The sequence below is a fragment of the Strix uralensis genome, chromosome 1 (genome assembly GCF_047716275.1).
Source record: "Strix uralensis isolate ZFMK-TIS-50842 chromosome 1, bStrUra1, whole genome shotgun sequence".
Taxonomy (NCBI): Eukaryota; Metazoa; Chordata; class Aves; order Strigiformes; family Strigidae; genus Strix; species Strix uralensis.
The window spans coordinates 76983542-77008662 of record NC_133972.1 but is presented as its reverse complement, the minus strand read 5'-3'; the positions used below and the strand labels follow the sequence as shown (position 1 = coordinate 77008662).

General features: G+C 40.7%; 1 protein-coding gene across 7 annotated transcripts in view; it reads left to right on the top strand.

The window, feature by feature from the left end:
- PHACTR1 (phosphatase and actin regulator 1) overlaps positions 1-25121 on the top strand; it is a 318012-nt gene that overhangs the window by 218352 nt on the left and 74539 nt on the right. For all 7 annotated transcript variants that reach the window (XM_074871786.1, XM_074871767.1, XM_074871795.1 and 4 more), the window contains one exon: positions 21322-21402. In XM_074871786.1, the coding sequence (XP_074727887.1) occupies positions 21322-21402 (81 nt within the window). The remainder of the gene's footprint in view (positions 1-21321; positions 21403-25121) is intronic.

The following is a 25121-nucleotide window of genomic DNA, read 5'->3' as shown; positions in this document are numbered from 1 at the left end:
GATTTTATCTGCCCTGGAAGACATTTATCCTCAGTAGTTCAACTTACGTCCTCTCAAGAACAGAGTGGCAAAAAATGTTTACCAAATCTGTTCAAAAGTTTGTTCTTCATAGCATCAATTGAACATGTATGATTAACTCTTTGGGGAAAGCGAAGAGTTTTACAAAGTCCAATAGTATTACATAACAAATATGATTTAAATCCCTCAGAAGTTCATTAACAAAACCAGAGATAACGAAGTATTTCTTTACCTGATACTTCTGAGATGAAATGAAAACAACAGTATGGAAATACTGTATCTCCTCTATCTCTTTTCCAGCCTTTTTATGTACCAAGAAAAAAAATCAAATAGGACAAGCAACAGTAATTGTTTTAAAATAAGAGTTTCTCCCCCTTTAAATTATTTTTTTGAACTGTCAACTTATACCATTGTTTAGAGTAATTTAAGTAATGCAGAAATATGTGTACCCTGCTGCATCAATTTATATCTGCAATAAGCACTTGAACTCTAGTGAAATTTCATCTAAGATTTAAAAAGGTAATGAGAGCAGGATTTGGTTCTGTGATTGTAGTAATTAGTTACCTAAATTGCGCCTTTATTTTTACTCTTGAAAAAAAGTCAGAAATCACAGTAATATGTTCAGATGGAGGGAAGCCAGCTGGCATGTCCATATCTATCCATTGACCAAATAAATACAGTGTCATTAAATAATTTTCTGCAAATATAAAATCAAAATTATTTAATTATTTTTTGTACTTCGCCAAGGCAGTAAGCCTGTTGTGAATATGCCTGATTCCACTCTGTATACAATACCGACTAAATATTTTCCTACAGTGATACTTAACAGTCACACCTGCCCGACTCCCCCTTGAAGTCTAAAAGACAAGATTAAAAGGCTATTTGAGCTCCAGAACACTCAGGGTAATGCTAAGCAGATTTTACATCCTGCAGGGTTTTACTTCTTAAGCATTACACAAGAGATGCTTGCAAGAAGAACCCACCCAGTAACTGCTCAGTGATTTTCATACATTCATCTCCTCCACTGTGTTTAGCCCTTGGCTTTTTCTCAGATAGAGCCTTCAAAACCCTAAGACGTCATCTGAATCCCAGGAAAAAAAAATCTTGTTTTGATTTTCTACTTTTCCATGGATATGTCTTTTTTTGGTAACTTCTCATTCTGCATTGGTTTATTTCTTGGCTTCGTGGATAATCATATGCTTCTGTGGTTAGTGTCAGTTTACATAGTAGTTATTTATTATACATATTATTATGCATAGTTACTATTATATGAGATACCACAAAGCAGTGTGGAAATCCTGCCCATATTCATGGGCATGTCTGGACTGTTTGACCAAGCTAGTACCTTTGAAGTTTAGAAATACTACGGCATTGACATCTCATTTATTTTCAGCCAGTACCTATGAAATAAACAACAAAACAGGAAAAAATATGACAACTACTTGCTACTGTTCAGCAAACAGATCCCATCCTAAAGGCAAGAAAGACTCTAAAAGTCTGATGCTCTTGAGCTTTTCTTAGTTTCTTAAAGTATTTCTTAAAGACTGCAATTCTATCTGAAGGGTTTTGGGGAAAAGAAAAAATAGTTTACTTAGTCAAGGGAGCTGCACTTACAGAACTCTGGGCTTCCAAAGCTTTGGTAGATGTCAATGGGAGAAGTATCTGAAGAAGTATACCAAGTTCATAGTAAATTCCTGTTAATCCACATGGCTTACAATATGAACAGGTATATTCTTTCCAATAAAACAAAGATTTCCTGAGCCTTTCCCTGAACTTTAAGCCAAACAAACCTTTGACTTTCATTTAAAGAAGCTGAAATAATGTATGTCTGGTTGTTTTCTGTTTAGAAACTCTCCGTGCCTCCTGGTCCTATTTCCTTGTCTCATCACACAAGGGAGCCTGAAATCTTAGGAGGGGCTGAAATCTTCTCCTTTTTAAGTTCTAACCTCAGTCACTTATCAGCTGTGTTAATTACTGTATCTGTAATTGGGAGGAATTGCCCAGACTTCTGAGTACATGACTTGGAAAATATATGGTCACCTCCATTGACCTAGAAGTATTTAGACCATTGCTTCTCAAGCAGTTGGTTTTCAGATTCAGTTTGGCAGTGACCACTGTTCTGAGACTTAATGTCAAAACGCAGCTGCATTGTACAGCTGCATAATGCAAATATGTTTCCATATGGTAGCGGCTGTGAGAATTGCTGGGGTAAATAATACAAAAATTAGTTAAAAAGAAAAGCTAAAGAAAATGTATATTGATACAGAAATGAAATGCAGTGGAAAACTGCAGTGCAAAGGAGAAGTCAGTGTGGGGAGAACTCACTGCAGAAACCCCTACAGCAGTTAAAGGAAGGATCTCTCTTATGACAAAGAAATAGCTCACACATAAGAATTAAGTGACATGATCCCAACTATTTACAGTATCAGGCCTGTACCAAGTCTAACCCATTCTAGGAGATTTTGGTGCAGAAGGTGTTACTCCTTTCCTGCAGAAAGACATTCAGGAAACTGCTACCTGAGTCCATGGAAATTACACAACTGTATCACCTCACAGATTAGATCAATGAGGAGTAGTAGTGCTAGCTATTTTCAGGAACCAGCTGATAACTTAAAGATCCTTAAAGGAGTTGTTTCCTATACCAAGCTATACTAAGCATTTGTTACTCACACCATCTGTAGGTCAATGTTGGTCTGAAAGCTTTCACTGACGATTTCATAACTCCCTCATCAAATTGCTTATTCTGGTGCATGACTTCATTTATTGTTAAAATAGTAGCTTAAGCCTCATTCACATGAACTGGGCTTAAACCCAGCAGTGACTGAGATTAAAGATATCTTCATTTCTAAACATTATGCATATTCTGCTCTAAGGATTATTAACTTGGACTTTCGATAAAACAGGGTGCTACCAGATTGTCACTACTGTATTCAGCAGGGCTGCTGAAAGGACAAGAGTGATGTGTCGTATGATGCCTTCAGGATGCATATGATATGCTGCAGTATCGCTGCAGTGCAAGAAAAGGCTCAAACTTGAAAAGAAACATAACTTCAGTTGATTTCAGTTGGGATGGTGTGCTTTTGTTTGTTCACAAAGAAACATAAGGTTAGCAGTGTGGCTTTTAAGGCTTTTACCATTTTAGTGCAAAAGCAGTGGAACCCGTTGGGTGTCATAATGTATACAACAGCAGGTATCAGCATGATCCATCAGTGTGGCATGTCCCTGCACACTCCAGCACTTTAATTTTTGTTAAATAGAAATCACGGACTAATGGAGACTGGAAGATACCTGGAGGATATCTGGTCCAAGCTTTGCTGAAGGCAGGGCGATCTCTGGAGTTACTGTACGTTTCCCAGTCAACTTTTAAATATTGCAAGGGATGGAGACAGAGACTCTGGGAAACCAGTTCCATTTGACTACACTTAACATAAGGACTTACTTTGCTTGTATCTGATCAGAATTTCCCTTGCTGCAACTTGCCTCTTGTCCTTTCCCCATGTAGCTCCAGGAAGAGCTCTGCCTCTGCTATACCCACACATTAGATAGTGACAGACGGCCATCAGGTTCTTCCTCAGCCTTCTCTCTCAAGGCTGAGTAGACCCAGCTCCCTTGAGCCCCTCTTGCACATCATGTTCAGCCATCGGGGTGGGTCACTGTTGGACTTGCTCCAGTAGTCAGCGTCTTTCTGGTGCCAGGGAGCCCCAAACTGGACACAGAACTGTACTAGTATTTCTCTATTGATATGTAACAGTAGGAGGCCTATAATTTTTAATGGAATTGGAGGTATAAAAGGTTCTCAGTAAAACCTGATCTTTTCTTAGTGTTACTAGAGCATCCTTCAGACCCATATTGATGTGTAATGCTGCAGTATGCAGCTGTGCATCATGGTTTTATTTAACATGCAGAAGTAAAAGGTAGACACTGCACATCCTGCCCAGCCTTTATGAGAGGATGGGAGATGTGCAGTCTCGCGTTTGACTAACACAGAGAAGAAAATTTCCAAACCAGATGCATTTTCAGTTTTATATTTATTTGTTTAATTGCCTGCTAATCCCTTTAATACGTACAAACAAATCAGTTTAAAATTAAGAGGGTTCACATCAAATTAGCGGAATTATCGGGCTACCACATCAGCAACGGTGGCTTGAAAAGGTACAATAAATGGGTAGGACAGCAGGGGAGCCTGTTTTGGGTTTTGCCTTCTTAAGTGGCTGATGAGAACTCCTCTCTGGACTGGGTCAGAATGGGGTGTTCTAGTTCATATTCACACAAACAAGAGATCTTTCCATTCCAGTATCTTTGAACTCAGAAGGTTTGCTGATACTAAAAACACTCAGCATTTGGTCACTCAACCAGTATAAATTCACCAATATTCTGAAGCTCTACCATCAGTCAGTCCACCTAAATGATCTTTATCATCTTAATAAGATGACAGGGTACTTGTTGGTGTTTAAAAAGCTATCCAGTGCTATCTAATGATGGAAATCTTGGGAATATAATTCTGATATCAGTCACTCAGCTATGCTCAGAGAGGGGAAGAAATCTTGTTTTACAAACAGTTGCTTCTCACTTTCCCTTAATGCTTCTCACTTTCCCTTCATGTTTCAGAACTCAGCAACTTAGCTCTGAACAGCGATACATAAGAGGGTATTTAGCTCAGTATTTAGTTCAGTCAAGCTTTAAAAAGTTTGTTTCTTCATAAAAGCATAATTTGGGGAATCTTTTTTTTTCATGCAGGCCAATTACTTCATGCTACTGAGGCAGAAAAGGCAAAGATTTGATAATGCTGTCATTTTGGAAGTGCACACAGTGGCTGTATGAAGGCAGCATCTTTACATGGAATCAGTTATGCAGCTCTCGTTCCACAGTTGAGGTGCAGATTGGAGTGCCAGCCAGCCCTACAGCAAAATACGACATAATGCTAAGGAGTTCTGTTGTAAAATAGTACATCAGGAATTTTATTTTTGTCTACTCTGTCCTTCCTCCCTCCGAGAGGTTCATTAGTCTCCAGTGATAGATGCAGATTGATTCTTGCCTTTTAAAGAACTATGTCAAGGGGATAATTCTAGCCACTTTTTGTGCAGATACTTGAACATCTGTTTCTCCTTCATTTATCTGCCAAAGAATATTAGTTCAGAATAACACCTACTGATTTTATGTACTACTATGGGGTTTTTTACCTGATAGTAATAAAGGTGAATACCATAAGTGGCCTTTCTATAGGCCTTAAGCAAAATCACATGTAACAAAACCATAAAATGCATAGGTTGTATGATAACTTTGTATTAACATTAAGCTAAATTTAAGATGCCATCACATGTAACTGTCATGTTTCTTCACACTATCCGTCTGAAATTTATACCACCCCCATATTCTGTAAGCCTGCTTTTTACTGTGGCAAATTCAAATATCTTGTAGTTAAATAGTTTCTAGGAACCTTGCAATATTTGCAGATTATCAGTGTCATCTTTTCCTGCTGCTTATTCCTCATTTGCAATTATAATAATCCATGATATTTCAGCCATCTCCACAGCAACTAATTATGATGGCAGAAATAGACTGACATCTATTGCTATTATGCAACAGAAATAAGTGAACTTTCACAAAAATATATCATCCAAATCTTACTGATGTAAAAAAAGACCAGGATAGAGTTCGAACAGAAGAATATTTAGGTAGAGTTGATCATTAAATTGGTATTATTTTTTCACTTGCACCTGAATTTTGAAAGTACTTCATGAATATTTTAATTAATGTACTCATAACAACATAATAGCATTTTGATAATCTTCAGAAAAATATTTCAAGGTAGTGTCAGCTTTCATCAAACTTGTAATTGTCCATGGAGCAGTGATTTGCAGCCTCTCTGTGGTTCTTTTGTGAAGCATTAGTCAAAATCTGCAGAGCAGCTCAACTTTATTCTCTGTTAAAAAACCATCTACAGTCAGGTCATTACCCAACACTGGGCAGAATTTCAGATTTCAGGTTTGCATTCCATTGGCACTTCGCGTACTGCGCTGTCAGAAAGTGATCAGTAATAATTAAGATTTGTCCAACATGAAATACAGGACACGTTCCTGTACCTCCTAGATCTGAAAGAAAAAAGAATTTTAAAAAAAAATCGTAGCTTACTCTGGAATTAATGAATGAAAAATCCTGAAGCCCATGTTGAAAAAGGGTTCTAAGCCAGGATGCCACATCAGCTGTTAAGCTACTTTTGCAGCCAGCACTACACAGGCCATGAAACCCGAACCCATTTTTGTAATTCTAGATGCCAATATGTTGAACCCTGTATTACTTAACAGGTCTGATTTAATCACACAAGAAAAATCCCCTGACATGCGTGGTAAGGAGATAAAATTCAAGTTCCTTTCAAAGGCAAATTAGATGCCTTTGCACGTTTCCCAACAATTAGATAATTGAATACAGTGTACAGTTCCGTGTGTTAGGATCAAGGGTGTTTTCTCCCAATTCATTAAACACATCCTTTAAAGATAAATACACTCAAGGACAGACATAGTAGATCAAACTGAAGTCTGTGTAGCCCAGTACCTTTTCTTGTAGTCAACAGTTACGTTTAGTAAAAGCATATGCAAGAAGCAGGGTAAGTATATCTGTCCCCTCGCATAACAAATAACATTGCAGCACTCAGAAATTCATAAACTAAAAGCTGCATCCAAATTAAGAAGCCATGTGTGGATCCTCCATCACTTTGTGTCATTTGAACCCAGTTACCCTTTTGACCTAAACGGGTATCACTTGCAGGTAATTCCACAATGAAAAAAGACATTGTACACAAAAGCACTTTTTTTTTTTTTTAGATACACCCTGATCATTTCGTTGGTTGCTCTTTATTTCTTGCATTTTATAAATGAGTGAATGCCTATTCATATTGTTACAAGACCTCTGTTGTATTCCCTGTTGGTTGCCTGTTTCCCAGGGTGAAGACTTCTGTTTTGTAGTTTGCTCTAGCGTGGCCCATGGCCCCAAGGGCAGGTGATGCAGACTGACTCGCATCTCTCTGTGTTGTTATGGCCCTGGATCTGGAGCAATGGGTCGTGACCACACTGCGTGAGAGCAGGAGCTCACGCTGCTGCCAAAGGCCACCTCATGCGTTCAGAAGGCAAAACCCCTCTGGCATGAGTTTCCCCCCACCTCCGGGTCCGGAAAAGTGCAAGGGCTGTGGGGATGCTTTGAAGGGCTATGCCAGGCCAAGGGAGCCCTGTTTGGTGCAGCCAGAGGGTACGCAAAATATGTGTACTGACGTTGGCTATCCTGTTTTCTGCCTTGATTTTCCTTCAAAGGAACTATCTGGTTCATGCAGAGCACAGTCTAGGTGACAGTTACCATGTATTTTTGTGAATATCAGGGGACCAGGACCTTGATATAAAAGAAGAGATGACAAAAAATGCAGTTTTGCTATTACTCTTTACTCCTGTACAAGATACCCCATCCCTTTAATCATTCTTTTCCCATAACTTTTAGTTATGCTAAGTTTTAGTTCTACTGTATCTTTTTGGAGATGGTAACCAGACTTGCATTAGCTATAGACTAGTACACTAGCACAAAGTTGCTGTATTTATTTCCTAATAATTCCTGATTTCTGTTTCCTTTTTTACTGCCCCAAGCATTAAGATGATGTTTTCAGAGAATTCTCTGCAGACTTTCCAAGCACTGTCTTCTGAGTGGGAATGACTATTTTAGCTGTTATTAAGTGTGTATAGTTAGGGCTGCCTTTTCCCAAATGTCTTTTTTGCTCTTATCAATGTTGAATTTCATCACACATCATTTAGTATCATAAGATCTTTGGTAGCTCTTTGCAGTCAGCCTTAGTTTTGACTGCAATCAGCAAATTTTGTTGTGTCCCTATTGACATACTTCCTAAAATGTGTCTTTGTGAAAAAGAGAGCAGGTCATACCTTATCCCACTGTTTTATGGATGGGGCGTTCCTCCTTGCTTTCTACATGTTATTAATCCACTAGAGGATGCTTACTCTTATGCAATTTTAATTCTTTCAGTAACCTTAACATAGGGGTTTTGGAACTCTGAAGGCACCAATGTGGAACAGAGCACCTTCATTCATTGACTTCTCTGAAGTTCCCACCTCAAACCCAGGATGATTCCACTCCCATCTCTCTTCTGTTCTAGGTCTCCTAGCTCTATTCTATATAGCTGTTCCTAGACTGGTGGCATGGAAACCAGACTTACTGGTCTGTAATTCCCAGGCGACTTTTGGAATCTTAAAAATAGCAACCTTCTGTTTTCCACCTCTCACTTTTCTATCTTACTTAGGTTATATGCCATGCTTACTAGTTCATATTTGATTTCCTGAGGAACACTGGGAAGAAAACTGTCTGGTCTTGGAAGTTTACTACTCTTCATTTTAACAATTTCTTTAAAAACTTCTCCAAGTGACACTTCACTTAGAAAGACTTCCACAGCTCCCTGTAAAGAAGAGTTTCACTCTGCGATTCTGCTGAAGCTCTTCAGGATTATCACTGTTGTGAAAAATATTTAGTGTGTTTACCATGGCCTTTATCCTTCTGGACCATTGCTTTTAACCTTAGATCATCTATGAATCTACCAATTTTCTGTTTGGTTTTCTACACATTTATCAGATAAACTGTATTTATGACTTAGTTTATTAGTTTATTTATCAGACAGTAGGGACACTTACACTGGAATACTGAGATATCAGACTGCCATTATACCTTTATTTTATACAATATTATCTACATTTATAATGTGATTACACCATAAGAAATGTCTAGGCTATTATCATATCTCCTTCACTTCACTGTCCTTCCTGCTTATTATTTTCTAAATTTGCTTCTTATGTCAGTACTTCAGTTCAAAATTGTTATTGTCTACTGATGTTTGATATCTTCAACTCTGTTTACCCATCCCAGACAAGCATCATAACTATGTTTTTGCACACAAAAAAAGCACAGTAAGATAACATATAATACTAAGTGCAAAAATGCCTTATTTTCTCAGATAACTTCAGCACTTGCTGGAGAGGAGAATAAAACCATTTTGTCATTGGTGGATTTTTTTAAAAAATATGTCCTATTGAAATAATGGAATAATTCATACTACGAGGCAGGATGGTGCATGCCAAATTCTCATTAAGATATTCTGCATTCATGTTACTGTAATTGAAATCCCAGTCTCATCTTTCTTCGGCCTTCTGATTCCAGAGAACTGCCATGCATAGTGAAAAGTTTCCCTCCATCTGGGGAAGTTATCTTTTCAGCCAAAAAACGTAAAAAAATCAGACCAAGACTCTGAATGTGTAAAACATACTGAAATTGCATGTGTGGCTTTACTGTAGCTTGAACTATTACCAGCTTTCAAGCCAGAAAGTAGGACTGTGCTATTTTGGGTAATAAGACAATGGTGTTAAAGGCACTTTGGGTTTTTTTCAGCATTATGTCTATTGTGTACCAACCAGCTAGTGCTATTGCACAAGCTGGAAATATCATCCAAAGATAATTGCTGGATGATATGACAGCTGCAATTCAGGAATCTTCTTATTTTGGAGGAAGTGTCTGTTGCTTTGTGATTCAGTCATTTCTATAATCAAGCATTAAATGAATGATTTCCTGTTTGGCTCCTAACAGAGGTCTGTGTTAAAGGGTTCATGCCAGTTCATTCTAATAACAAATGCATTTTTAATTTGTGTGTGCTTAGTTGAGGTTTTCTGCGTGTACAAAAGTAGTGATAGTTTCCAAGAAGTAATTGAAATCTTAATAACTTCTCTCTCAAAAAGGTGCTAAGCCAAGTTCGAATTTAAGTAGGTATTTCTTAGTTGCAACCTATACTTTGTAACATTTGTTTTAAATAGGTGTACATGTGGACACATATGCACAACTATTCATCAGCTTTGTGTGACTATTTGGGAGGCTGCTGTGTACTAATTATTCCAGTGTAAGCAGAAGAACTGTTTCCTAAACTTTAATTTACTACAACAGTGTTGTATGTGTAAATACACACTTTGGGTAATGTGCAGTTATTTTTTAAGTTATCCCAAATTGCTGTCTGGTAACATAGAAGCATCCAGCAGATCAAGCTTTCTTAACTGTAGCCAAAGTAAGATTTTGTTAGGCAGTGATGCACTGATTTTAAACATCATCTGGCTGCGGGTATCAGGCATTATGTGTTTGTAAACTTACATCTGTAAGGTAAACTCAAGCTGTAAAACAATCTACACAACAGTTTGCTGTTACTAGAAAAAATTGTGCTGCTTGTCTTACTGAGTATAGCTCTCTTTTCTATCAGCAGAGAGATCCTCCAGGCTGGCAAACAGGTGAACCTAATACTGGCCAGTAGTTTGGTTATCATCTCCTGGTGGTCTGTCCAAGCATTTCTCCTCCCTTCTTATCATCAACCTGCCATTGTTTTGGTTCTGTCTTGATACTTTTCTCCCTCTTTCTGTCCCAGGAAGACAGATTCCTTCACCCTCTAAAAGTTACACTGGAGAATCCAGTTTCCTGACATCTGTTAGAATTGTTTCTGTAAACTGTGCTCTGTATTTTGCCATCTGGATGTGTTGTCTGATGAGGAGCAAATCCAAAAGCAGCAGCTTGCCTGGTTATTTATATCCCATGTGTAAACTCTGTTCTGGAGAGAATTCTGTTCAGCTGCAGGGAGTCGCAGGAGTCGTTATCTTATTGTAGTGATGCCCACCACTCAGATGCTTTGGTTTTTGCTTTGGGAAAGGTCCCTTAAACTACTATGCAGCAGAATATTGCAAATAGACATTTCTGCCATTACAGACGACACTGCAGATCCCTACTGCAGTATCTTCTGTCAGGGTAACATCTTCTCAGGGTAAGGGAAGCACACTTGCAGATACCTCACCGAGCTCTTTGCTGATTTGCTTTTAGCACAGTTGTTGTTTGTTGTACGTACAGAAATCTGAGACTGCAAGCTGCCTAAAGCAAGTTGAGTCACTTGTAAAAAGCAAACATTCTTTGGGATGTTCAGCTGCTGATGATGTTCCTACATATTTCTTTCAGATGGCATCACTCATCTTGTCTGCTTGCAAAGGCTTGATGAGTAGAATCGATATTTTTACTGTTTCTTTGATGCTACAACTTCTGCATGTTGCAATGCAGAAGCCTGTAGGAAAAGCCATCATTTCATCTGCTAGTGGTCCATGTGAAAACATGAATGGATCTCCTATCATAAGGATTACGTCGGATGCCTTTTGGTGGTACTTAGGGCATAGCTTCATTGCAGTAAGAACTGTGGTGGTAATAGCTATGCTAAATTTTTCTTTAATCTAGATATAGCTGCTTAGGGCACTGGTAGCAGTATGGACTTCAGCATGGGCTGTTCTAGCCTGCCAGGTTTCTTACTTGGATGAAAGCCTTCACATAAGTCAGTACCACCCCCTCATTGCTGGTTTTGATGCCTAAATTGTATATACTCAGAATGCCCAGGGTATGGCTTTCTGTGCTGCAATCACACTTTAATTGCAGAGCAGGTGTACTCTAAGATATGCTGTGTTACTTTATTGCAAATTTCTTTAAGGTAGAGAGTCTCATTTTTCATTAAGTTGTGGAAAGCAATACCTGTTGGTGGCTCAGCTTTCCAGTTCTTGACCCAGTATTACCTATGATTCATAAAAATGCTGTGTTCCAGTTCAGAGGGGAAAAAAAGGAGGAATGTATTTTGTTCATTTTTTCAATATTCTGGTCAGTTTTCTGAATTTCTCCCTAACCTGCTGTACAATACTTCTCAAGTGTGACAAGAAAAGCAATTATGTAGAAAGGGGATGAAAATACGAGTCTTTCCAAAATACTATTGATAGACTATCACAGCTCATTGACATAGTGGAGTTCTGCTTTGCTATTTGTCAGCTGGGCAGTTGAGGGTGGTAACATTTTTCTTAAAGGTGTCCACAGTCTTGTTTTCTTTTCACTTCCATTTTCTTAGATTTTTGTTGAACACACACCTTTTGTTATATTTGTCAAGGTTTCTTATTTTATTTCCTGGTTTTATGTATTCATCTTCTGCCAGGCTTGCTCTGCTTGGCCTGTGAAATCCATTATGTTGGTTTCCTTGAATCTAGCTTGAAATTTAGTTCTTTCCCTAGGAAGACAGCTCCTTTGATTTTTTTTTTTCAGTCCTTCTATATGAAAAAATTACAGTCCATCTGCTCTTGGATTAGATTTCTGATTTCTTTAGTTCAGTTCCTTCTGTTAATTATGGTAGAGTTGTTCAGATTTAATTTCTCTGCCTTTCCTTGCGTTTGCTGAATTCTTGGTTGTATGCTGCATTTCTGAATTGTGTTACTGTATTGTGATCTTTGTTGCCTAATGTGATTTGCAGTATTTTGATTAGCTCCTGCAATTCTATTTTTACAGATTTGACTTTGCATCCATTTTCCTCCCAAGTCTGTCCGCTGGCAGTTTACATGTAGTAATGATCAGTATAAATGTAGAGTTTTCTTCAGACTGATTTCAGCTTCTTCCCCAGTTTTACTTTCTTTCACCATCAGTAAGGAAGAGAGAACTCAATTTTTGTCTGTAGTTACCAGGTGTGGCAACTGTTATATCTCCTAAACTCTTTCGGTTAGTAACTAGGGATTTTCGATTTGATCCTGCATTCTCAAAGGAATGTGTGTATTTTTACTGTGTAAAAACTTGCCTGTCGCAAATGAATATTTACCATGCTCCTAGTCCAGGAGCAGGACCAGTGTCTTGAGCTGATTTGAATTTGAGTGGAAGCAAGATGCCCTAGTATCATCTTCTCTGTGTTTTCAGGTAATCATAATCTAAAATAAATACAGTTGTACTTGCAAGACTGGAAATAAAAATAATAGAGTTTGGGATTTTTTTCCCCCCCTCTTTTTCCTATTATTTTATTTGTCTTAATTACAGATTAACAAATTTTAAGTCTAGAAGGATCATTTCCTAGCCTAGCGTGTAGGCCACTGACTGCAGAACAGTTGCTGGTAATGCTTTGCTACTGATCTAGCAGGTGACAAGCCAAGTTGTTTCAACTTGTCTGTACCTCTTTTCAACTTCTATAATGGTAATAATGATACTGGTTTACTCCTAGAGTGTTTTGAGTTACTCCTCCAGTGTGACATCAATATCAGGTTTTGTTCCTGTTTTATTAGTTTGTTTTGTAGCCACAGAAGTTTTCCAAACATTTACGATACTGAAAGGGATTTATTTGGTCAACTACTGTAGCGACACCTGATTTGGAGAGGTATTTGTAATTTTTTTTTTTTTTAAATCAAGCTTAACTTTTAATACCCACACATCTTTCCCCCGCTGATGTTCACTTATTTTGTAATCTCATGGAATAGTAGTGCTAGGCTACAGTCAGACCAAGAAATGTCATGGGTGGACATCACAGATGAAAAGGGGCTTCTAATCCTTTCTAGGTAGTAATCCTTCTGAGACAGGTTTTGTAGATGGTACTGTTAGAGGAAAACCCAGGCTGAGATTAGAGACACCCAAAACTTCTGTAAGGAAGTTTAAATCTCAAAGATTCAGAAACCTGTTGGAATATTTTTTTTCTTCCTTCAGGCTTCAAGAGACTTATGAGTGTTTGAAGCCAAGCAAAATTCATATTTATCACTGAGCAAAGCAAAACAGTTATTTCAACCAAGCTATGTTTTGGCGTTGGTCAAACCCCAAGCTCACAGCAGCAATGCTGGGTGTCGTGCCACAGCTATTGAAACAATCCCAAAATTAATGGAGCTCTGTGTGAGATGACACATCTACATTTTCCTCAGCTCCATCTGAGACTTTCATCTACAGCAGCATTTCTTTTCTTAAAAATACCCTCTTCAGTCAATTTTGATTTCAGGAGTGGATTCAGCCCTAATTTTATGCATCTTTACCTCAGCTACTCACCCTTAGCTTCCTTTACGATCAGTAAAGACTAACAGTCACTTCCAAGGTGCAGTTCAGCCTGTTTTAGATTCTTACGTTAGACTGAGCTCAGTCATGCCTGAGACTTGGTCTTAATATATAAGGAGGACAGCTCAGAGGCAGAAGCCCACACTGTAAAAATTTGTATCAGATGAATCCTGCTTCATTTGATTATCAAGAAAGTCTACATAGTTGGAAGAATTTCAAGATGATGGAACATGTTTTGATGCATAATCCATCACATTTGAAAATCTCTCCTTCCTTAAAAATCTAAAGTAAATATTGATGGTTGTTTATCTTAACAACACTGTGCAAAGCAATTGGTTTATTTCTTCTGATGAACTTGTGGCTCCAAGACTGGTTTTACCATCAGTGCTTTGGATTTTTCAATCATGGGTTGGTATACAGGGCACCAGACCTTTTGGCATTAGATGGGATGCACCTGTCCCAGAGGGGGAAGAGGATCTTGGGGCAGGAGTTAGCTGGGCTCATTGACAGAGCTTTAAACTAGATTTGAAGGGGGAAGGGGGCAAAACATCAGCCCATCTGAAGTGCATGTATACCAATGCACACAGCATGGGTAACAAACAGGAGGAGCTTGAAGCCATGATGCAACAGGAAAATTATGATGGAGTGGCTATTACAGAAACATGGTGGGATGTCTCCCATGACTGGAGTGCACCTGTTGAGGGCTACAAGCTCTTTAGGAGGGATAGACAAGGAAGGAGAGGCAGTGGGGTGGTGCTGTATGTTAGAGACTGTTATGATTGCTTTGAGTACAAGTGTAGCGAAGACAGGGTGGAGTGTCTTTGCGTTAGAATCAGGGGGAAGGCCAACAGGGCAGATGTTGTTGTAGGAGCCTACTATAGGCCACCCACCCAGGACAGAGAGGTGGATGAAATATTCTATAGGCATTTAGGAGAAATCTCACAATTGCTTGCCCTTGTTCTTGTGGGAGACTTTAACTTCCCAGACATCTGCTGGAAATACAACACAGCAGAGCGGGACCAGTCCCGGAGATTCCTGGAATGTGTGGCAGATAACTTCCTGATGCAGCTGGTGAGAGAACCAACCAGAGAAGGTGCCCTGCTGGATCTCCTCTTTGTGAACAGAGAAGGACTGGTGGATGATGTGGCGGTTGGAGGATGACTAGGGCACAGCGATCATGAAATAATAGAGTTCTCTATTCTTAGGGAGGCCAGGAGAGGGCTGAGTAGAACTGACATCCTGGACTTCAAAAGAGCTGACTTTGTCTTGTTTAGGCACCTGCTTGAAAGGATCCCTTGGGAGACGATCCTGAAGGGTATAGGGGTCCAGGAAGGCTGGGCACTCTTTAAGAAGGAAGTCTTAATGGCTCAGGAGCAGGCAGTCCCCAGGTGCTGTAAGAGAAGCCAGCGACAGAGAAGACCCCCCTGGCTGAACAGGGAGCTTTGGCTGCAACTCAGGGAGAAAAGGAGAGTTTACAGCCTTTGGAAGAAGGGGTTAGCCACTCACAGTGATTACAAAGATGCTGTGAGGCTATGCAGGGTGGAAATCAGGAGGTCTAAAGCCTAGCTGGAAATTAATCTGGCTTCAGCAGTCAAGGACAACAAGAAATGTTTCTATAAGTATGTCAGTAGCAAAAGGAAGACCAGGGAGAGCCTCCATCCCCTGCTAGACGCAGGAGGAAACATGGTAACAAGTGACGAGGAAAAGGCTGAGGTGCTTAATGCCTTCTTTGCCTCAGTCTTTAATAACAAGACTAGTTGTACTGAGGGAATCCGGCCTCCTCAGCCAGAAGACAGAGAGTCAGAGAACAACCCCTCCGCAATCCAGGAGGAGATAGTCAGTGACCTACTGCATCATGTAGACACACACAACTCTATGGGACCAGATGGGATACACCCGAGGGTGCTGAAGGAGCTGGCTGGGGTGCTCGCCAAGCCACTTTCCATCATTTACCAGCAGTCCTGGCTGACCGGGGAGGTCCCGACAGATTGGAAATTGGCCAATGTGACACCCATATATAAGAAGGGTTGGAAGGATGATCTGGGAAATGAGAGGCCTGTCAGCTTGACTTCGAAGCTGATGGAGCAGCTTGTCCTGAGTACCATCATACAACACGTGTGGGACAACCAGATGATCAGGCCCAGTCAGCATGGGTTTATGAAAGGCAGGTCCTGCTTGACAAACCTGATCTCCTTCTACAACAGGCTGACCTGCTTATTGGATGAGGGAAAGGCTGTGGATGTTGTCTACCTTGACTTTAGTAAGGCCTTTGACACCGTTTCCCACAGCATTCTCCTGGCAAAACTGGCTGCTCAAGGCTTGGATGGGCACACGCTTTGCTGGGTAAAAAACTGACTGGATGGCCGGGCCCAAAGAGTTGTGGTGAATGGAGTTAAATCCAGTTGGCGGCCAGTCACGAGTGGTGTCCCCCAGGGCTCGGTTTTGGGGCCACTCCTGTTTAACATCTTTACTGATGACCCAGACGAGGGGATCGAGTGCACCCTCAGTAAGTTTGCAGATGACACCGAGTTGGGTGGGAGTGTTGATCTGCTCGAGGGTAGGGAGGCTCTGCAGAGAGATCTGGACAGGCTGGAGCGATGGGCTAAGGCCAGCTCTATGAGTTTCAATAAGGCCAAATGCTGGGTGCTGCCCTTGGGCCATAACAACCCCCAGCAGCGCTACAGGCTTGGGGAGGAGTGGCTGGAGAGCTGCCAGTCAGAGAGGGACCTGGGGATGTTGATTGACAGCCGGCTGAACATGAGCCAGCAGTGTGCCCAGGTGGCCAAGAAGGCCAATGGCATCCTGGCTTGTGTCAGAAATAGCGTGGCCAGCAGGGACAGGGAAGTGATCTTACCCCTGTACTTAGCACTGGTGAGGCCGCACCTCGATTACTGTGTTCAGTTTTGGGCCCCTCACTACAAAAAGGACATTGAATTACTGGAGCGTGTCCAGAGAAGGGCAACGAAGCTGGTGAAGGGTCTGGAGCACATGTCGTACGAGGAGCGGCTGAGGGAACTGGGGTTGTTTAGTCTGGAGAAGAGGAGGCTGAGGGGAGACCTCATCGCCCTCTACAGCTACCTGAAAGGAGGTTGCCGAGAGGTGGGGATGAGTCTCTTTAACCAAGTAACAAGCAATAGGACAAGAGGGAATGGCCTCAAGTTGCGCCAGGGAAGGTTTAGACTGGATATTAGGAAGCATTTCTTTACAGAACGGGTTGTTAGGTGTTGGAATGGGCTGCCCAGGGAGGTGGTGGAGTCCCCATCCCTGGAGGTGTTTAAGAGTAGGGTCGACATAGCGCTGAGGGATCTGGTGTAGTTGGGAATTGTCAGTGCTAGGTTAACAGTTGGACTAGATGATCTTCAAGGTCCTTTCCAACCTAGATGATTCTGTGATTATTCAGATCTGAATTATTAGCAAAGCAAATTTCTGCCTCTTGAATCCAAATATAATTAATGCACCAGAAAGCTACTGCTCTGAGCTCCGTTCCTATCTATAACGACCTTTGCTTCCTAAAATCATCATGAAAATTATAGTGGCCTTTGAAAGGAAGAATTCATGCAAAGCAGTCCCCAGTGCTTTTGAAGATAAAGGCCAAGGGCAACCTCGGAAAAAAGCGAGGTTAAGATTCAGCTGGCTAGCACAGACTGGAGTTCAGTTTCGACTGTCAGATGAGAAGGGCAGGACTTGTTTATTTAGTCCGCCCCTTGGTTTAAGCAGCAACATGACAAGTTATGTAAAGGAGGCTGGTTTCTTCTCATATAGATGCAGGTTGGAAGAGTTCATCTGGCATGTTCTGGTCTTGGAGGGAAGGATGGGAGGGACAGAAAGGTTACACATCCTGAATACATAAACGCCTCTTTGGCTGGTTAATGGAGCAGCAGGAGCGCTTGGCACAGAGGCAGCGGTGAGCTTCACCTTCTCAGCTGGAGGAGCAGCCCACAATCACTGCCATCACAGAGTGCAATGGCTTACTAAAGGAATAAAGACAAAACTGTATTTGATTTCCAGAACAGAGGGGCAGGAAATACTCCTGACCCTGTCAAGCCTTTACTGATCTTAATGGGACTGCCCCAGAGAAAAGCTCTGCTTGAACAGTGAAGGGGTGCTCCTCCTGAGGGACAAGTTCAAAAACACTGGCTCAGAAATATTAATAAAAACATTTCACACTGTTTCTTCATCAGAGCTTAAAAGAAACAGCTTACTACAGAGCACACTGCCAAAGTCTGTACACTTATACCATAAAAGACATATATGCTCATTTCTATAAACTAGTAACTGAAGCTCTCTTAGAGGATGAATGAATTTAAGATAACCAGTTGCTGGCATAAGTAGACCCCATAAAGAGGGCTTAATGCTTATTTCTAATCTCCTGGAAGATTGTACAAATGAAAAAAATGAGGTTAATCACCAAGGAAAATCACCAGTGAAGTACTACATCTTTTGTTAAATATTAATTTTATTTGATTTTTCCCCACCACAGAATTTACAAGGTTCTCATGAATCAAGGATTAATTCAGAGGTTTTTATTTATCCTCTGCTGTGAATGGATCCCTTCTCAGTGGAGAGTGAATGAATTTATTTTGTATCAGCTTGAAAAGAAAATCTTTCCTAAAAGAATTGGCAATCTTTGCCAGAGTAATCCAGACCAAGTGAAACATTTCATTGTTCAGGCTGTTAGATCCTAATGAGTTCTGCATCTAAGCACTTGTGATTTTTTTCTGTCTGATCTAGCAGTAGCTAGTTCAGTTGCTATGCATAAACTGCATAGCAGTTTATGCACTTAAATGTACGAGACTTGTTTGGGAGGAAGATTTGTATTAAAGGAAGGCAGCATGTTCCATAGTTTTAGTATAACATCTGTTATTATCATTCAGTGCTGCTCTTAGCCCAGCATGCCCTTCCTCTAAATATCTTATTAATTAAACTGGCTTAGTAGGAAAATAATTAATACTTTAAGTCCTGTACCTACTAAGAAAGGATTTAGAAACTGAAAAAAATTGTGTTAGTCTGAGCTTTAAACTGGAGGGTTGTGGGGTTTTTTTCATTCTTGAGCAGAAGTAGATTAGAACTAAAAGGGAATATGTGAAAAGCCTATGTATATAGAGTCTTCCAAAAATATATATTCTATCTTTGAAACTCTGCTAGACTGCAAAAATAGTCCATGACTTTGAGAAGTCTTGGTGAATACTTGAGTGTCTTCCCCAGCAACTGTTTTAGGAGAGGTGCTCCTGCACTTCTTCAGAATGCCCTGCTAGCCCTGTTTAGCACTTGATCCTCCAGAATTGTTAACTCCAATTCACAAAATTACCATGTTTCGTACCACTACTTCAATAACGTGGTGGGACTTCCTAGCCATGAAGTGGGTGCTACCTTGCATAGCCAGCTGTTGACTAGGCAGGAGAGTGAGACAGTGAACCCAGGTGAATGCCAGTGAATTTGTATGTAAAATGTGGATCTGTTGCTTAGCTATTTATGGTAAAGTACAAAAATAGCAGTATTTGCCCATGTCTTTGTTTTGTGAGCAGTGCTGCTGTCTATATGCAGAAACTGCTGCTTTTCTGCTGTTTCACCCAACTTGATTTCCCACTGAAAAACAAGCTCACACAGACTGGGTGCTGTTCGCTGCTTACACTAAACAGAAAATTACACTTTCTCAGACCTACTGGAAAAGGTGTTGGGTGCTGCCAAATAGCTCTTTAAAGTCAGTCAGGGTTTTAACAATTTCTTTGGTGGGAGAAAGCTCGGGAGTTAGCTGTAGCTTGTTTGGGCTTTTTTTGGAGGGGCTGAAGGCAGCTCTTAAGGAAGAGCAAGAAAAAGCTTTAAATGCCGTACCAGAACAAGGCCCCTTCAGCACTGGGAAAAGGCAGCTTGGAGAGCAGTCTGCAATGTGACTCTAGAGTCTGATTGCTGGGTATTTCTTTTCAAAAGCGTATTAGAAACTTAGAAATCGAAGTTTCATTGAAAGTCAGTGAGGTACCTAAAGTGCCTCTTCAAATGGGGGCTAAGGCACTCCAGAAGATGCTGTGGCTACGATGTTAACAGCCTCCAAAATAAAACTGTATCATGCGTCTGGCTAACAGGTATGGGGTTTTGTGTCTCGGCCATTATTAATTCTGATCAGTGCTGAAGTTCAGAGGACGTGTTCAGGGGAGACCAGGGTTTTTATTAGCTCCTGACTGTACCTACTTGCCATCTTTGTCCTGAAGAATACATGTTCAAAACTGATTTTAAAAATGGAGATTTATCCTATACAAAAGAGTGAAGCAGAGCTGGCCTTGTTCACACTAAGCCTTAAGTATCTGACAGCAAATAAGTTGCAATGAGTGCAGCACAGCTGATTCACCAAGTGTATGTGCCCCTGCGGGAACAGCCAACATGCAGCAGCGTCAGAAAAGGTTACACCCTCATGTTTTCAGGGATGGAGAGAGATTTCAAAGCCTCTTTTGCTTTAAATCTGCCTTGGGCAGACTGGAGATGCTACGTCCCAGTTCATTTGTGTGTGCATGCATCTGTGCTGGGTCTGATAGGGGAGCATATGGCAGAAGTGATTCGCCCTTGACTGTGACTCTTTTTTGGCAGGCACAGGCTTGTTTCTCGCAGAGCGAGCGCAGTCGCAGCCACTCCTGCACATCACTTCTTGCGCCCCTTGCTTGCTGGCTTTCAGCTCTTTGCCTGAATGCATGTCCTTTGTGGTGTTTTGGTTAATTGGACATTGTTATAATTACTGCTGAACCAAACAAACATGAAATTTCTATCTGTCATTTTGCCACCCCAGTGACCATGGTCTACAAGCAGCCAATACAGGACTTGGGCTGTTCAGACCTGGTTTAATTTGCAGTGGATCTCATGGAGTTTCCCTCATTTACACCTATTTTGGGGAAAACACCCCTCCAGGGAGGAGAAGGCTCTGTTAAACAGCTCCTTTTTTGCACTGTCCCAAATGCCTTGATATGCTTTCACTGGAATTAGTGGGAAACAAGCCTTGACTTCAGGTCAGCAGAGGTGCCAGTCCTCTTCTGTGGCCTTGGGGACAGTCCACGGCCATGTCTTTCATTGGTGTGAGCTTTTGCGTTGCCTCCTTTCTTACCTTTCCCTCTCCGGCTTCGGCACTAATTGTCTTTTTCTCCCTTTGTTGTTTCTAATTCTCCGTAGAAATGCTTGGGTCGTGTCAAAGTTAAGCAATAGGAGTGCAGACATGCCCTCAAATTGGTCAGTCTGTAGCTATTTCTGTCAATAACGGCCATGCTACAGCAGCAGGCAGATTCTCTGGACTGCCAGTAGCCTTTATTTTGATAAACTAATTTGCCACTGTCTTGCAGAGGAAAAAAAAGCATTTTTTAAATGCCTTAAAAGGCATAGAGCCTTTTAAAACCATTTTCCTTCTTTTCTATTTATATGACCCTTCTCCTTTGCTTACAGCTTTGGAAAGAAAAATATCAATGAGGCAGAGCAGAGAGGAGCTTATAAAACGAGGAGTGCTGAAAGAAATTTTTGATAAAGGTAAGTGTTCTTCTTTTTACAACATTGAATTGACATCCCATATAGTTTTATGGCCACATATTATGTTATTGTAACACTATGAACTTGGGAATACAGTCTTGAATTTCCGGACTGTGCAGAATAAGGTCTCCAAACATCTCTTTTTAATTTCACTGTGGGCTGGCCCTCTCCATTGGATACATGTGATAGTTATCTAGCAAATAAAACTGAAAACTAATCAGAAATGTAAAGCAGTAGAAATATAAATCACGGCAGCATGCAGCAGTCACTTGCTGCAAAACAGCCGTCCAGACTGCGGGGAGATGGAGTGGGTCTGTGCCTGCATGTGTTAGCATTGTCTGGTTGAGTCACTCTGCGATTAACTATTGTGGAAAAGGGAAACATTTAGAGGTTGTAGATACTGGCAAGCACAGAACAGTGCACATTCCCTTGAAACAACTTAGAAGACATAATAATAATAATTCCTTGTTCAGGATAATTAATTTGTTGAGTTGGTATTTCAATGTATTATTTATGGAAAATGCCATTGTTTTACAAACAGCATTGTTTTACACTGGTAATACGACACATATTTGACATCTATTATGTATGTGTCAATCTTTAACCTTAGCTTTTATTTGTTTTGCTGCTTCCCTTGTCAATAACTAAGGTAATGAATTCATCTAATTGTATAAAGACATGCCAGAGTTTCCTCTTAATTTCAATAGAATTTATGCATGTGCTTTAAAGCCTCATTAATTCAAAGCCTAAAAGTCTTTAACAATACCAGTACAAAACCTGTTAGAAGTCAATAGAAGTTATAAACTTTCACAGATAATAGTAGGGTCTACTTCACAAAGTCTGAAGCATTTAAATCTGCTACCTTCTTTTTTAGTCTAGCTTATTGGGAATTTTAAAATTTACTAACCAGAACTGTTTATTTTTTTAAGTGAAAAAAAACCAAACCAATGCAAAACCAAGGAAATACACTGCTTGCCATTAAATTCTACCATTGTTACCCATTACATATTTTAGATGCTGCTAGTTCTTTAGATCTAACACTGCCTGTGCTCTTACTATGGCCCGCTGCATTGGAAGTCATCCTAGATGAAACTTCAGGGTAGAAACAACACCTAGCAAAAGGTTTGCCCTTCTCACTGCTTTGGGTTGTTCAAGTTTTGGAGTGTGACTGGGATCAGATGTGCAGCCATGAGGCAGGCATCCCCGTGGCCAGCAAGGTGCAGCCCAGGCTGTCACACCAAGTGTGTCGCAGCACAGGGGAGGCCAGGTTGTAGCTGCCCATTCAGTGCCCTGGTTGGCTCAGAAGTCAGCTTTCAGTCACACTTCCATCCGGGCTGTGCCCTCCTTCATCTCTGCCTCACATCACACACATAGCTGCTTTCTGACCCGTCCCTACACATGCCTAAAGGCATCCCCAGGAAAAATCTTTCCTGTGCATCCTGACCCTGCCCTCCGTGCTGCTACCAAAGTGTTGTAGCTTTCTACATTCATCATATAATGCTCTAGTTTGTAATCTTCTTTGTCATCTTGTGAAGCAGATGCTAAGCTGTCTGGAGGTCCTCATCTGAAAAAGAGGTTAATTCCTCTTGTAGTAATTTTTCACCTTTTCATATCAGAACAAGCTAGTATGAAACACATGCTGCTTCATCCTATTTGCAGTGCAAAAAGCAGAGACATCAGACTTTTTCATTGTCAGGTGCCACTAGAAGGGAAACTATAATACAAACCAGCTGGACTTCTTATCCAGTATCCTATGTTACTTCCTGCTGGTTGCAAACATGGGAAGCTAAGAATTGGTACCCCTCCTTGAAAGAAAGAGTTAGGGCAGAGAAAAAAGTGGTAATACACAAATATAGTAGCAGTGATCAATGATACAAGTATATGAGTAAGGCAAGATTTGTAGAGCAAAAGCAATTTCCTTCAGTGGTGTAATAATCTGAGAGTAATTCTAATAAATGGTGTTATATCTCACTGTGAACCTTAAGTGGAAGTAAGTAACATTTCCTTTTAATTCCTGTTAGGTAATCTCTAATGCTTCAAGAAAACACAGCAAACTTCAGCACTTCATAGCAGAAGGCTTTATTTGATGATGGTAGCACCTTCCGTGCCAAGAGACATCTTGCACAGACAATAGGTGTAGCCGTAATGTTAAATCTCTTTGTCTCCCTTTCCTAAGAGGAAGACAAAGCAGACAGAATCAGCCTGTGAGTGAGCAGTTTTGCCTTTTTCTTTATTAAAAAAATCTATACAGATCAAAGGAAACTTAATATGGATAGACTAACCCAAGAACAAAAATTCTGAAGCTTGCAGTATGTTTAGTATTGGTTTTATCAGATCTTCTATGTTGAAAAAAACCCAGAATTAGCAAGTTTGTTCACCTGCTGTATGAATGACACACAGACCTGTTTGCTTCAGGATTTGCTGGCTTTTCAGGGGACTTTGTGTCATCCAGCAGGTGAAAGTTAGCAGAGTGTAGTAAGTCACAGTGTTCACACATGGAAGAGTCACTGCAATCCAGCTGCTATATTTGGGAAACAAGAAGTGCTTTTATCACTTCAGTGACCCCCACACTTAAACTAGTCAAGTGAAACCACTCCAGACTGAACTGCAGAGAGCTGTTTTCTTGGCGAGAGCCAGACTTATGACCGAATCGGTTTCTGTCATCTTCCATTTCCAGGGTTCTGTGACTTGAGTCTTCTGAAAATGTAGGCAAAGGATGTAATTTTTTCAAATACTGTGTACTTTTGGAAAAATAGTAAGTTGAAGTATGTGATGAGGCACCTGCTGTCCTAATAGTTTGTGGGCAGGCAGTGCCAAGAGGTTAAAAATACAGCTTCCACCTGCAACTCAGAACATACCACAGCATGTAGACGAACTCACATTTCTTGCTATACCATTGCTTCCACACATAGATAAACAGCTTTGATTTTCACATGAAGGTGTAACCATCCCAAAAGCTTCTGTCTTTAGATTTGCCCACTGTCCATGGTGCCAGTCAAAGAATTAAATCTACTTGTAGTATTTTGATACCTCTTCTTTTGTCTGAACGTAGATGAGATTGCCTGTAGTGAGAAATTTCTGAACTTGAGTATGTACTGATTGCTTGCTTGAGACGATGGTGCAATGGTTCTGCAAGGAAGCACAAGCAATCTTCATCTTTTATATTTTTGTACTCTCTATCTAATCAAAATGGTAGATTTAGACCAAAATTTCAGGTTACCTAAATCCTGACAGGATTTGGAAGTGTTGCACTTACATGCTGTGGCAGGTTTTGTGGCAATATGTGAGCATAAGTTTGAAGAAGTAGCTTTGGTAATGTAGCAAGGAGGAAGACGTGGCAGCCACTGTGGAGCCAGTTGTGCTGCAGTTTCAATATGTTGAAAGGATTTGAACTCCTCCAGAAGCAGGGAGGTCATCCATACATCAGCCTGTCTCAAACTTCACAGGATCCCACCAAATCAGAGTTCTGCTTAGAGACTGAAGTCAAGGAGGATCCTAGTCACTGTGCTAAGGTAGCCACCAAGGCTAGGAAACAGCCCCAGGGACAGGTCTTGGCCACATGCAAGAACAATCAATTTTCCATCCCCTAGCCCATGGGGGCCATGGCAGAGAAAGACATGATTTTTTCTCTGCCCTTCCTAGCCTTTGCCATTGAGAATGCTTGCCTGGACAGTCTTACTTGAGAGCAGGCAAGTGCTGAAGGAGACAACCCAAAGTGG